Here is a 15,406-nt window from a genome sequence, read left to right as displayed (position 1 = left end):
ATGAAATCATATTTTCAAATAATTGCATTTTATTAACCCCTTATTTAGGATCCTTGCATGCTAGGAGGAGTGATTTAAAGATGAAATGAGTTTAAGAGAAAAAGAAAAGAAAAACCAACTTGATTCTAACTTAATCTTTAGCCCAATTCTTTATTTTTCCTATCTTGTCTCTTCCTTCCCACAGATATTTAGGGTTGCAGAACTTCACACCAAGTCCCTATGACTCTGCCTGGGCTCTAATTTCCTAGTCCACAGCAGTGTTCAGTGTTTGTGGCCACCACAAGGCAGCTATTGAAAGGAAGCAGGTACTACAGCTGAGGATCATAATAAGAAACTTCAGGGCAGGCTGTAGTGTCTGGCAACCAGAGACCTATCACATAAATCTCCTTTAATCACCTTAATTTTTTTTTATACTCCTTTAAACTCCCACAAAAAAACCCCAAAACATTGTCCCCAGAACTTGAAGTATATCTCCTGAGTTATGTTTTTGCCTCTTACTAATCAAACACTACAGCTAAACATTTGGGGCTGACCAGAGAGGATGAGAAGTGTAGAAGTTCCATCTCTCATGGAAGTGATTACATTAGACTTTAGTATCTATAGGATGTTAACTTTAAATTATTCACATTTCTCAACTTTGAAGAAAGGGTTTCCTTTTACACACCACTGACCCTCCTGCTGGACAAAAATAGTCTAACACATGACAGAGCTCTAACATGGTACAGATCTTGCTTCACTAGCAAATTATACTGAGGGGAAAGTGGAGAACAGGGGAAGGAATAAGGTTCCTCAGATGAGACTAGGAAAACAGCATTGCTTTCCAGGTACAGAAGCAATGATCAAACCAAGGGCTGGCTGTGACTTGTGCTTACACTAGAAATGCAGTATTTTTTTAACTGCCAAAGTCTTCCTGAACTTACAACACTAGTGCTTTATGATACTGAATGACTTTTCTAATACTTAGAACTATTAATTAGTTAGCATACATGCAGCAACACAGTTGTGATTGTGTTTTTTTTAAAATCTTAAAATTTTAAGGTTTTTTTTTAACTTTTAATTTTCCAGACATTCATACTGAATAAAAAAAAAAAAAAAAGACTGGTGAACTGGAACATGCAAAATTTTAGTAGTCTCTTAGGTTTTAAGTTCCCTGTCAGCTCTAGACTTGACTGTTAATCAGAAATATTTTTGGCACTTCCTGAGCAATACTTACATGCCATCCATTCAGTGAGATTTGAAATAACTGACAGTGGAAACTTCTTAAATACATGTGAAAATAAACCAAAGGTTCTTCACTAAAGTTTCCACTGGAAAACTTTAGTATCAGTGTAATGGCTGATAGCAGAACTCTAGTACTCTAAATTGTACTCATAGTGTAAGACAGACCGGTTATCGTAAATAGTCTGACTTCTGGAGAAGAGCTTGATCAAAGAGAATCAATAAAATTAGGCAGTTGGGGTGGGAGGTTGGTTTGGGGGGTTTGTGGTAGATTTTTATACTACACAAAGGTGTTCTTCTGTAAAAATCAGATACTGTGGGATGCTAGAACAGCTAAAAACCTTCTATATTGCCTGAGCTGTGTACCCCCTAAATACAAATATTTGATAAAACTCATACCTACTTGGGGTGTTTTTCTGCTAGCATAGGCAGCATATAAAAATTGCTTTTGCTTTTCAGATTGCTTTTTAGGCCTCTGGAGTGGTGTTGTTCAAAGTGTTAATAATGAATGCACTCATAAATCACAGCTGATTGATGTAATTGTGATGGAGTAATTTATGCATGCATGTTCAATAAATAGATTGTAAAAAACAATTTTATTATTCAGATACTTGCATAATTTTTATATCTAGATAATCTTGGTTTTAGTGCCTTTAAATATAAAATTCATTATTTGTGGAGAGTTTAGGTATTATGGGTCTGTATAACAATCTCCTCTCTTAAAATATTAATGAGACCTATTCTTGATATCACACTGGAGCAGTTCCCCCTCTTCTTCCCCCATGAGGGGGAGGGGGGAAAAATCTCACTGTATGCATAGGAGGATTGAGCTAGAAATGCAATGAGATTTCATTTTTTTTTTAAATAGCATTCACACATTGTTTCCCCAACTGTTTGTACCTTTCAAGAATCCAGATTGCAATTGCTTTATCCAGTTTTGGAGCATGTGTAGCAGGGGAGGGGGTAAAGAATAGGATTGTAAATGTGTCACTAGAGAAAATGTAAAACGTAGTTGGTTTTGACATCTGCTTCATCAAGTTTTGGAAATGCTGCAGATTTAGTCTCACTTACCCATGTCAGTTTTTTGCTTTTGTTTCCCCTCTTTTCCTCATCCTTTTCCCACTTTCAGCACTACCCAAGGAATACCAGAAGATAGGAAAAGCATTGCAGAGCCTGGCACTGGTCTTCAGCACTAGTGGATACCAAGGTACTTCTATAGCTTCATTTGTACTTTGCTTAAAAAGAGGTATTTAATTACATCATATTACATTTCTTTTTCTGAAGATCTTAATGCTTTCTTCTTTGAGGTTTAGATGTCAAACAGGGTTCTGGAAAAAATTCTAAAACCTTTCTTTTTTGTATGTTATGGGGTTTTTATGTTCTAGTCTGCAGTCTTGTCTTCTCTCACTGTATAATCTTGTGGTGGGTTGGTGGTGGTGGAAGAGTTTAGTTTGATCTCTTAATATATAATCTGGTCACTGACCTAACTGACCAAACATGCTGGAGCATTTTTGTGCTATCAAGGGAAAGGAGAGAAAAATGAAAACAGCTGTCACAGAACTATTGTGTGACTTCATGATACAACAACTCCACACATTGATGGAAGACTTACTACAATATTTTATAATCCATTATGTGGGCTGGCTACTGTAGCCTTTTCTGTAGGGTTGGCTACTGTAGCCTTTTCTTGTCCTCCACCTTTGCTTCTCCTTCAAGAGCCCTAAAAAAGAGCCTGTCGTGTTAGGTATGAGGGAGGGAAAAGGAGGGCATCAATTGCTCAAAGTTTTCCTAAAATGTCATCTTTAGACCAAATTTAAAATGTTAAGCTCTATTGATGTTTTCCAGACAACTGGAAAATATTTCCTCATAGATAGAGGGTGCCTGTTGAGTCAGTTTTCCCTGAGATTCTCCTTTCAAAGGTGTTTGAGGTTTTGGTTTTTTTTCTTTTTATACTTGATAGCAAAATTACTGTGTTCTAAAACCTTAAATGCTATAGCATAGAAGATTCCTGAAATGTTTCCTTAGAAACAGTCTTAGAAATTTTAATTGACCAGTACTTACTCTGACTACTCATCTATATCTTGCTTTATAATCTTAAAACATTTTGCCCCATAAATGATGTACTAAAATGCAACCTTCTGAAACACAGATTCTCTGCTGCTGGAAGTATTGGAAACAGGCATTGTCCCCATAGCTTTTTCTCATCTGTGTCCTGTACTGCAACAGGATGACTGCTTAGTTAGAATTGAGCATAGCATATTGCTTAAAAGTCACTTTTGGATGTGAGAATGAAATAGGGGATTTGCATGGTTATGTATTCTTAGCATGGGTTAGAAAACTGTAAATCCTGCCTGGATAAAATCCTTAGCAAGAAGTCTTGAGAAAGAACTGAAAATTGCTTGGGTTCTAGCACGTTCTTTTGCAGGGTAAAGGGAAAACTGTATGTTATAAAGCTAGTTACAAAATTGCAGATCAGCCTTAGAAAGGAAAGCTTTGATTTGATTTCCAGCATCTTTGATTGGTATGAAAAAAATTGATCCCATGATAGTTTGGGAACAAGGAAAGCATGTCTGTCTTTGCTTTTTGCCCAGTCATAGCTGGTTGCACCTCTATCTTGTTGAGAAAAGTACCCTTCCTACAGATGCCTTTGCCTTGATTCCATGTTTTGCTCTTTTCAATAACTTGTACCCTTGTATTATTTCCAAATTAATAATATATGGGATTCTTTGCATTTTAATTTGAGTTCCCAAGAAGAGAGAGCAAGTAAAATGTAGATGTGGCTTTAAATGGCTTCATCACTTCTTCTCTCACTCTGTCCTGCCTGCTGCTCATATATGGATTCACCTGATCATTCCATCAGGTATAGGTCTATGGATTAAGCAGAGTCTCTGCAAGAGATGTAAGCACCTAGATTTAAACTGACAGGGCACAGTTTTCCAGGTGTCTGTGTATAAAAGAGGACACATTGCTTCCAATGAAGAAATAGTAGCTAAGCTGAGTATGATATATGATTTTTCTGGACTGTCAATAAAGAGGAATGGCTCATTCAGCCATGCTTAAGGACATGCAGTTCAGTTTCTGTTGGGAGCTGAATCTCTTCATCTTTTGCTTTTTTTTATTTGGTTGGGTTGGTTTTTTAGATTTCTTGTAATACTAGTGTTCCGAAAGTTTAAGCATATAGGCCACTGATGATTGCAATGACAGAATTGATGACAGAAACATTTCTAGCTACTGGTAGCTGACTTCTGACGTACTGCATTTACTGTTTAGTTGTTCATTTGCATAGTTAGGATGAGATGTATCTATTGCCTGTACCACTTTCATCAGTGATGCCTTGCTCTGCAAAGCTTTTTGTGTAGTGATATCTTCTGCCTTCTCTTCTAATTTCCAGCCTAAAATATTTAAGACTGCACCAGCCAAGATACACTTGTTGATCTGACTCTAGCTCTTTTTCTCATGCTACAGAATGAGCCTTATCTATTTATTGTCAGCCCAAGAGTGTTAGGGATCTGTCCCCAGTATTTGCAGAGGCAAGGGTACCTTTAAAACTATTAAGGACGCACTGAGAGGTTCTGATTTAACTTGGCTATGGGCTTATGTACTATCCAGTTGGTTCCAAGAATGTGCACTTACAAGCATGATCCTGGTCCAAAAATGCATATTGGACAGTACCAGAACATGCCTGGAAGTGTCCTGCAGCCTGGCAATGTGTTGCCTATGCTACTGTGTCACAGGATATTCTAAGGTTAACACAGCCTTAAATAGCATGGCTTCTCTTTTGCGGCACCAAATCTGGAGGAGTCCTTCTCCTATATTAAGAAAATGTGAATGACTGGTATGCCATTCAACCGTAGTAAACTCTCCTAATCCTACATCACCCCTCAGGAATTCTGTTAGGCAGTTACACACAAGTTTCGCTATCCTGTCAGCTAGCAACAGGCAAATCCTGCTTTCCAAGCTGCTTGTGTGCTGAACTTATCAGTTTGAGGTGTACTTATCAAGAAAAGCTTTGCTGCATTTGCTGCTAGTAAATCAAATTTTGTGATTTTTCCTACTGAATTATATTGAAATGTACTTTGAAAGAAAAGAAAACAAAAATACTTCTGGACAAAAAAAATTTGTCTGTCCCAGTCAAGACTTGGAGTATTAGTTCTCCCAATATCTCTGGATGTATTCCTTCTGAAATGATTTTCACTGGCATTTACCAAGCAGTTGAACTGCTGAGAGATGTTCTATTAAACATCTCCAAAAGGCTCCTCATAGTTTTATGTCTTTCTTAATCTCCTTGTGACAGTATGAAGACTGTAAATCAATGAAAATACCTGTTTCTCCTTGTGGTTGGGTTGATCTGTGGAATATTAATTCCATTTTAATGCTCTTTTTATAGCTACCTTCAGTCAATGCTTTTAGGCCCCCTCTGTTTCTTCTGGGGATACATGTACTCAACACTAAACATAATTTTGTTATAAATGTTAGCAACATTTGGGGCTTTCTGCGATTCCATTGATTAATGGACCCCTGACATCCTGATGTATCCTTGCACTGGGACCCAACTCAGCTTTCACAGACTGAGTTAAGAAGGCAATTCCCAGCTTTGCATTGGTTCAGAAGCTGAGAATGCTAAAAATTAAAGATGATTGGTTTTGGGAGGGTTTGTCTAGATCCTTTGAAGCTCTGATCTACGCAGGTCCCTTGAGTGAGTACAGAAGGGGAGGATTTTGTTGTTCAACTTAAATATACATACATAGTCTCCCTCTTTTTTTTTTTTTTTTTTTGGGTCAGATATGGAAAGTTACCATATTTTATGGCATTATAAAATGAACAGCAAACATCTAGACCAATGTGGCTTCTGACTCTGAAGCCACGCCATGTTTTATCCCAAAATCTAGGAGTCAGTTGCCTAAGCAGCACTTACTTCAACGTTACTTCAGAGCAGACAAAAGAATTCTGAAATACTGAAAATACTTAAGTCTTAAGCCTGAAATAATAAAATTAACCACCTTCCAATTTTTTTTATTGTTTTACAAAAAGGTGAAGATATGTAATGAATTGTGTACCTCTTGAGTCTCACAATGGGAATTAGTCTTGGTGGCTTTATTTTTATTTTATCCTAACAGGCCCAAATAGGAGAAAAATAATGATTTATTTAGCAGTGTTTTTGTTACTGGACTGATTAGTTCGTAGGATTGGTCACTTTGCCTCACAGCTTTTTGACTTTATGAAACCAATCTAATGGAAAGTAGGAATCGATTGATAGAACTGAAGCAACATTCAGTCATTACCTTGTTTCCTTAAGGAGATGCTAAAATGTAGATTAGACCATATGTTGTAGTAAAACAAGATACTTTAATGCTCAGATTAATCATTAATGAAATCTATGGTACTTTTCGATTAAGTCACTGATTAATATCTGTAGAATAAAATCAAAAAGTTCATAAAAGACTAACCACTGCCTAATATCAAGACATGTCTGAAAGCATAAGAAAACTCTTTTTTTCTTAAACTAAAGTTTGATATCTGCAAACTATACCTTCGCCTTTCTACTCTCTACCTCAATTTGCTTTCTGTACTGTTGACTACATGCTTTGGACAAGCTAACGTGGATGGGAAGGTGAAGTTGCATGAAAGATACAAGAATGTAAGGCTTGTTTCCATCTTTGTCCCACATAGCCTGTCCTATTAGTAATACAGTGTTATAAGTGCTTGTGCTGTTGTCTAGCTTAGGATTTATGGTGATGTTTGTATTGTTAAGCATAGATTGTAGGGTCCTTTGATCTGTTTTATATGAGGATGAAATTTAGAAACTCACTCTGAAAACCAGTGATTTTTACAGAGCTTGAAAATATTGTCTAAGAGTTCCCTAAAAGATCAGAAGTCTTGTTGTCCAGGAAAAAAGTTACTTGAGCCTCCTTTTGCTTCTCTGACTGTTGAATAGTTATGGTCCAGGACTGTCAGAGAGCTCAGGGGTAGTAGCACATCAGCTTTGTCAGTCCATCTTTTGTAACCCTCCTCATTCTTCCTTCCTATCCATCCTGGTAGACTTCCTGTTGCCCTATGTGGAGGAATACCTGTGTATTTAAACTGCATAAAATAATTAAATGTGGAAGTAAGTAGTGCTAGTACTGTGGTAGAACATTAATTTTCTACAAGATCGTTAGTTTTCCTCCTTTAATGTTTTAAAAAATTCTTTATTTCTGCTGGTTATAAAAGGATGGCTAGCTATTTATTATTGTAAATAGACTATTTTATAAATTTGCCTTGAATCAAGGCAAGTTTCTTGTTGTAATTGACCTACTGTAATTTGAACACTGATGCTTACTTCTAGGAGAATCCGATCTCAATGGAGCAATAACAGAAGCAGGGAAAACTTATGAAGAAATTGCCAGTCTTGTAGCAGATCAGGTAGGAGTATTACCAATGCAATGGCATAGTGTGTACAAACATATCACCTGTTTGGATTTCTTCTGACTTTTCTTTTTTCCTCTTTGATTAAAACACAGCTGATAGTGCTATAGACCAATTAAATTGCTATTAACACTTTTAAATGCATTATCATCTTCTTTTCTACTCTGTGTCAGGTCAGGGGGAATGTGATGAGAGGGCATTTCTGTTGGTCAGAAAGCCCACATTCTGGTTTCTTAAATACTAAAATGATTGGTCTTTAAATGTCTTCATTTTTTGTTTCTGTGAACTATCTTCATTACTGATACAAAAGAATGGTATTTAATCGATTAAAGGACAGAGTTTCTGCCTTCCCTCTGCATTCCCCAAATATCTACAGGATCCAGATTTTGCTGTTGCTCCATGTGGGGGAATACCTATGTACTGAACCTGCTCCATTGCCTTTACATGCAGTTGCCTGCTTTAGTAAAAATCTGGCCTAAATAAACCTTGATTGGTATTCAAGACATGCATTGATGCTTAGCATGTTACACTTAAAGTCTCAAAAATGCAGATCCTCTTTATCTCAAGGCTGAGTCTGAAATTTCTTAAGACACCTTTCCACTTTGACACCTAAGGAGATGCACCTGTGCATGTACATATTTGTATATGTAATGAGAGACTGCACTGGAAACTCTTCTTGGGTGAAAAGGCAAAACCCCATCACTTCATGAGCTAGTGTTAAAAGAACAGAGGCATCTGCACAATGATGCTCAGTGCCTTACTCTAAAAAGCTTATCTTTTTTAAAAAACCCTTTTCATAGATGAAAAACTTGCATAAACAATTAATATTTTGGTTTGTTTTTTTCCTGATTGCTTCCTTCCCTTTTTTCCCCTTTGCCCTTTCTTGGCATCATAGTTTCTTTTCTATGATGTTAATTTGCCACAGATACTTTTACTTACGATTATGCTTTGTTTATTAGCCAAAGAAAGATCTTCACTTTTTGATGGAAACAAATCATGAATATAAGGGATTTCTTGGTTGCTTCCCTGATATCATAGCAGCTCATAAGGTATGTGATGAGCCTTTCTTTTTAAGGGCTGGGCAGTGGGGACACAAGCAAAAGGGGTGGTATGTTACCTTGCATTTGTGCAGCAGCCTGGCCCCTGCTGCTGAAACACTGGAAGTTTCTGTGAAACCGGTGTGTTGATTTTTAAAATAAGAAGTACTTAGAGGGAAGGAAAACTAGAATTTCTCTCAGGAATATCATGACTTTCTGCCATAGTAGAGCATGATTTTCTTCAGGTTGACTTCATTTCCCAGTGGGGTGAATAGCAGTAGTGTAAATTTGTAATATTTGAGCCTTATGTGATAGTTGATAATAAAACCATATGAGTATTGTACGAAAACTTGTGGACACTTGTGTGGCTGGCTTGCTGATATGTGATAAATAATCATGCACTGCATTGAAGTTTCTTTAATATCAAAACCCAGAAATCAGAGCTAAGCTCTAACATTTCTGGGGGGGAAAAAAAACCAAACAAAATACCAGCAACAAAACCCAACCATTTTGTTCTCTGTAATACAAAAGCCACAGTGTATAGTTTTGGATATTCTGTTTTGTTTTAGAGTTTTCCTTATGGTCTGCTGCAATGTATTTAAGGAAACTAAATATTGTGAAGTATTAAAACAAGTGCACAAATATGTGAGGTTAGGGGTTTTTTTGATCACTTGAAGTGTTAAATGTATAGAACAAGAACATAAGAATATACTTCTAAGAGCAACAAAGAAAAGCATATCAGATATGTGTATTCTTTTTTCAGGACATTTGCAGTCCTTCATCCCACAGAATCACTGGGGGGAAATACCAAAAAAGGAGAAGAAATATTTTTAAAACTTGAAACATAAGCCTACTGCCAAGAGATATGTAAATAGATTCTCTTGCATGTTGTTTGGCACAAAAACATTGTGTAGGGGAAGCATATCTTTTTATGCTCGTTATCTATGTGACTCGAGAATTTTCCTGAATCAATGGCTATACATTGCATTGAGTTGTAGTCTCTTGAAAAACAGTGTTGTGTTGCCTTCTCTTGTAAAATGTGCAAAGATGGTTCTACAAGCTTTTGGATGTCAGTTACGTTGGTAATCTGTAATTTGAAACTTGGTCCATTTGTCCTTTTTGTATATATTCTTGTGTATTACTGCCTGTACCAAACTCAGTTTGCTGATGAGTCTGATCATGCCTATGTTTGAAGTCACTTTTTGCAAGGACTCTTGGAATCAATAAAGTGAAATAACAAACTTTGGATGAAAATGTGAGAAGGCAAGATCAATCATTTTGTGTACGTATGTGTACTGAATGCAAACTCAAAATGTAGCTAGTGGCATTTTAGATTACTATGAACACCCCTAAGTTGACTACTCTTTTAACCTTTCTGCATTTGGTTTCTACAGGGAGCAATAGAACGAGTGAAGGAAAGTGACAAGTTAGTTGCAACCAGTAAAATAACGCCACAAGACAAACAGAACATGGTGAAACGTGTGAGCACCATGGCTTATGCACTACAAGGTAAACCAAATTATCAGCTAAATGGCAGTGTTGTAGACCTCTGAAGGACTTCTGTTAAGCAGCATACTTTGAAAGAAAATCTTTTGCTACCAGGAATAAAACCTGGGCATGGGTTATTTGTGGGGGCTTTTTTGTGACCTGCTTAGATTTTTCTAAATTGCAGTTATTTTGCCTCTCCCTTTTTTTTTTTTTAATCTCACATTGCTATTGCATAAGACACATATTTTGAAAATGCAATTTAAAAACCCCAAAACAACTTCCCCAGGCTGATTCTTTGATTTGAAAGTAATGTCTCAAATTAAAAGCATGTACTCTGGTGCAAGAAGCAGGTCATCATTAGCAGAAGTGTTTTTCTGACTTTTAGTTTAGTCAGACATGAATCCATCTCCCAGCTGAGATTCGTGTTCTTTTGGATAAGATCTTTGTTTCCTGGATGTTTTTTGAATGATCTTTTTTCCTCTTTCGGTTAGAGGTGTTGTAAATATAAGGTGCAGCACACTGCACTAGAAAAACTGGGGAAGTGAGTAGTCAGGGCTCAATCCTGCAGGATATCAAGCCATTAAGTGCATCCTGTTACTGACTTCAATGAGATTACTCATTACTGAGGGGGTTGCATCATTTTTAGATGATTTAAAGACAAGAGTACTCGATATATTATGTGACGAAGTCAGAGCAGCACACAAAATTGATTTTGAAAACAACCTCATCTCCTAAGAAAACTCCTCATCTCCTTCCTCTTAGTCACAGTGACGCAAGAGGATTGTGTTTTATGTGTGGTAATTGTGGAAGAGACCTCTAGGATGACTTTTACAATGTAGCATATTTCTTCTCCCTCCACTGATATCCCAAAATATATTTTAAAACTTCTTTCAGCCATAAGCTGTGATCTGAGATATAGAAATTGAGGTAAGGTGTTACAGATTCAGTAATACTGTTTCTCAGGTATCTATTGAAACAGCATAAGTCAAGAAGGAGTCACACACTACTGGTTGTATCTTTTTTGTTGAGCTAAGTATTTACCGTAAGCTGTTGGCTTACAATTTAATATCTATACCCTTGGAAATCTGAATGTCCAAGCCAAAATTTTGTTGGAAAGCCTTCAGGAAGGAACATTTACCTCAGTAGAAGAAAGCCCTGCTTGTATTTTTTATCGAATCTTTGTGCACCTGAGTATTATAATACAAGAACCTGGCTTTGTCCAGGAAGCACCCAGGTTGGTGTGTAATTGACCCCCTACCAATCTGACAAACAACTCCACTATAACTTGAGTGCTGCAAGCAGAACAGGTTGTGGAAGCATGAGAACAGTCCTCCCCTGCTGGCAGGGCTGGACACTGAGCTTGCTACGGAGTAACTAACTTGAACTGAGTGAAACTCTTCCAAATTATAAATGCTTCTGTTAAATAATTTGTCTCCTGGGTCTGCTTGCAGCTGAGATGAATCACTTCCACAGTAACCGGATCTATGACTACAACAGCGTCATTCGTCTCTATCTGGAGCAGCAGGCGCAGTTCTATGAAACGGTAAGGGACAGGGCTTCAGCACTGCTGGCTTGGCATGTACTGTGCTGCTGCTTTTATAGGAAATGCAGGCTTTAATCCATGCTCCCACAGAGCACATATTTGAAGAATTGTACAAAAAATTGTAAAAGGAATTGTACAAAAACCCGAGAACTGAAAGAATGAGTTAAAATATTTTCCTATAGATACTGTCTTATGTACATGATTGTTACAATTAATCCAGGAGAACTAAGAACCACTGTTCAGAAACCACATTGTTGATGGCTTGACTTTTTTCTTCCCCCCAATGCTGGTACTAGGGTTAAAAAGAATTTTAGTTCTCTGATGTGTAGTAAACAAGGCCTGCTTACAGGACTTCTGCTGCACTGAACAGAACAATAAAACATTTCAACAAAACTTTCCTCCATAGGATGGGAGTGAGAAGGGAAACTTTTGTGATTTAAAGCCTGATGTATACAAGTGTGGGGCAGGAGGGACAGGAATGTTTCAGGTGACATTAAATATTTTAAATCTGAGCACTCTCCCTACCACTGTAGTTCTTATTTGACAATGTTCTCATGCATGAATCCTTTGTGATTTTTAAAAAATAAACTAAGAACAAGCTTTCTAATGTGATGTGCTGATAAAACATTTGGGTTTGAATGTGCTGCAGCCTGACTTCTATCACTAAAAGGTGTCTCATGAGTAACTGGTGCCCCTTCACAGCCATGAAAGTTGCCAGTGGAGCTTCAGAGGTATCTTCAGTGGATGACAACTGTAGGTCCCCCATCAGGTCACTTCGCCTACTTTCCTTGAAACATCTGGTGGGGTTAGGCTTAGGTTGCCCCTTACCATCATTCAGCCTCTTGTGCAGTCTATTTCAGTCCTTCTGGTTGCAGCCTCACCAGTTTTCTTCTACTAATGCTCTCTCCCTCAGTACATGTTCATGTGTGGGGTCATGGCTACCATGAGAACTGTGGGGAGTGCACAGGAGCTCTGTTTTGATATTTCAGCCTTGCTTCAGCAGGGAAGTGGGTTTCCTGGAAAATCTGGCTTTGTTCCTGTAGCTCTCTGGTGCAGTGCAGTGCTAGACAGGCAGAATAACAGCCCTGCCTACAATGCTTTCTCCAACACAACTGGAGCAGTGAAAGTACCAAATTAACAAGGCAGAAAGTGTATGTATGAGAGGTCTTTATAATGGAAAGTTTTGAGAGTCCTGCATACGCAAAACCTGCAGTAATGCCTGCAGTTTTTTATCACATGAGGGAACACCTAATTTCTTAGCCTGCAATCATATTCCTGCACAGTGTAAAGCAACTACATATTAAATACCTTCTGTTTCTTTGTTTCAGATTGCACAGAAGCTGAGGCAGGCACTCAGCCGCTTTCCTGTGATGTAGAGAATAAGGAGTATTCAACAATACAGAACAACTCCAAAGTGCTTTTCTGATGTGGGGGCAATGCTAATAAAAACTTGTTAGCCTTTGCAAAAAAAAAATCGCAAAAAACCCCAAACCAACAAGAATCAGTTGTTAAAAAAGTATTATTTCAAATTTTACTTTATCAGCCTAGATCATACAATAAGGCTCTCCTGTCTTGAAAGCTCTTCCATTTATATCATTATTTAAATAAAAACAGCTGGGTAATGCTGTCAGTTATAGGGATCTAAATTATCAAACTGATATGTTGCCATGGACTTCACAAAGACTTGTCTATCAGATGTTATTCCAAAAACTCTGCATCAACACCAGAGTGACATATTTGTAGCTTTTTTTTTTTTTTTAATGGGAAAGCAGACAAACTTAAGAAAATGACCTAATACTCATTATATTCAGTTGGGCTCTCCAGCAATTCAGTAACCAGGAGGAATTATATTCATGTAAGTTTCTGGCACATGTTTGTGATATCTCCTGAATGAACACTTTGTTCTTAAGTTTTGCTTCCCATATGCAGCCATGGCATCCTGCTCCCAGTATGACTTCTGGTAAATATAAATCATTCTTCCCTCTCTTCTTTTTCCTTCTAACTAAATCTTGTTCTTGTGGCATACCACCTCAGAGCTTATGTCAGGCTCACTTTTTCACTATGCACTGTGTAAGAAGACAAAGTACAAACAAAGAACGAGCCATTCAGGAAAGTGTGAAAAACAGTTTTCCATACCAGCACTTTGACACCCCCAATGTTATGCCATAAGGCACTGGTGTTTCTCAGTGCTGTACAGGGCCAGCTTCCCCTCTGACGGTTTGTAGTGTTTCAGCAGAGGGGACAGTGCCACTTCTAACCCCAACTAGTAGACATCCCCAAATTCCAGCTAAGCTCAGGTCTTCGTGTAGTAGTATGGTGTGCTGTTGGTTCAGGTTAACTTTTTGTTGCCTTCTAATGCAAACTCAAAGGTGACAAAAGTACTGAATAACATCATTAGTTATTACACAAACTGTTCTTTGATCATCATCTTTTATCAAGTGACTCAGTATCCTCTTCGATACTACTGAAATACCATTTGAGGCCTTGGCTTTTCACAGAATCAAACCAAAAAAAGCCACCACCAACTCTGTTCAGAATGGGCACCAAGTACAGTAATTCAATTCTTGCCATAGGCAAGCAGAAAAGCCAAAACACAGTTTCTACTAAAATGTGCCTAGAAAATAAATATTTTAGTTAAAAAAAAAAAAAACCAACTAAAAAGGCATTTTACCAATAAGCCATTCTAAGTGACGGGTACATTCTGCCAGTTCAATAGTTGCCTTACTCTGTTTTGCATTGGTGTTACTTTTCTGTGCTAGAAGGAAAATCTGGGTCTGCCTGAATAACCTGAAACCAAACCAAGCCAGACTAGGCCTAAGTCTAGATGCTTCTTAGTGTCACGAATTTTGTTCACCTTTTATAAACCTTGTCTTTTTCTCCTCCCAATTTTAGTTTGCTTCCAAAATTCCATAGTGCAGTGTTGTTTGATACAGCCATTTAAATATGTACAAATTGTAAAGAATGTGTATAAATGTTTTACACCAAATGTAAGATCTGCTTGCATGTAGAAGCAGCTTATATAATAAATTGTTACAATATGTACAGTAAATTCTGAAATCACTTTTTCAAGCCAGCATTTTTTTAGCATTTGTATATTCACTTTTTGGTAATGAAATCTCTTTGTAACAGACTCTTCATTTGGGAGGGGGAAGGGGGTTCTTTTTACCAATCCTTAAATAGTTCCATATGCACTAAAGTTGAAAGCTCTTTATCTTGAATAGATTGTTTTGGAATCTTAAGTGTAAGCTCTGCATTCCTAGTGCAGGGAAGCTATGACAGTAGCAACTGTGTCAGATGCAACATTTTGGCAAAAAAAAAAAAAGAAAAACTGTTTAAAGATTTCTAGTAAAATGAAGTTAAACTGATAATAAATATTTATGTATATCCACCAGACTATTTTATCTTTTTTTTTTAAATCATCATGTTGGTTTTTAACAGGGTGAATGTAGTATGAGGCAAATCCTCCCTGTAGCTTTTCACCAGCTTACACATGGGCCAGCTGAGGAATGAGGAAGCATCCGTGTGTCTTCCATAAAGCAGGCATCCCAACTGGATGGCATAATAGTGCTAGTGACTGCAAACTAGCAAAGGCTACGCATATGTTGTAAGCTTTCTTTATTCAGGTCAGTCCAGCTCATGGCTGATGGAACCCTCCTGACTGCAAATAAGTAGTAGAGCACAGTGCTACTGTGTGTTCCTGGCTTTGTGTCAGCAT

General features: G+C 37.5%; 1 protein-coding gene across 3 annotated transcripts in view; it reads left to right on the top strand.

Moving 5' to 3' along the window:
• The window catches only part of SNX9 (sorting nexin 9), a 61,507-nt gene extending 46,423 nt beyond the window's left edge, over nt 1-15,084 (top strand). For 2 of the 3 annotated variants that reach the window (XM_066546926.1, XM_066546925.1), the window contains exons 13-18: nt 2,348-2,425; nt 7,544-7,620; nt 8,583-8,672; nt 10,055-10,169; nt 11,600-11,691; nt 13,020-15,084. In XM_066546926.1, the coding sequence (XP_066403023.1) occupies nt 2,348-2,425; nt 7,544-7,620; nt 8,583-8,672; nt 10,055-10,169; nt 11,600-11,691; nt 13,020-13,067 (500 nt within the window). In that variant the 3' untranslated portion in view covers nt 13,068-15,084. The other variant, XM_066546927.1, reaches the window with a different exon arrangement.
• Nucleotides 15,085-15,406: the final 322 nt, after the last annotated feature.

This window comes from Molothrus aeneus, chromosome 3, assembly GCF_037042795.1.
Source record: "Molothrus aeneus isolate 106 chromosome 3, BPBGC_Maene_1.0, whole genome shotgun sequence".
In the NCBI taxonomy this organism is placed as follows: domain Eukaryota; kingdom Metazoa; phylum Chordata; class Aves; order Passeriformes; family Icteridae; genus Molothrus; species Molothrus aeneus.
The sequence above is the reverse complement of the archived record's forward strand: the minus strand, read 5'-3'. Positions and strand labels throughout refer to the sequence as shown.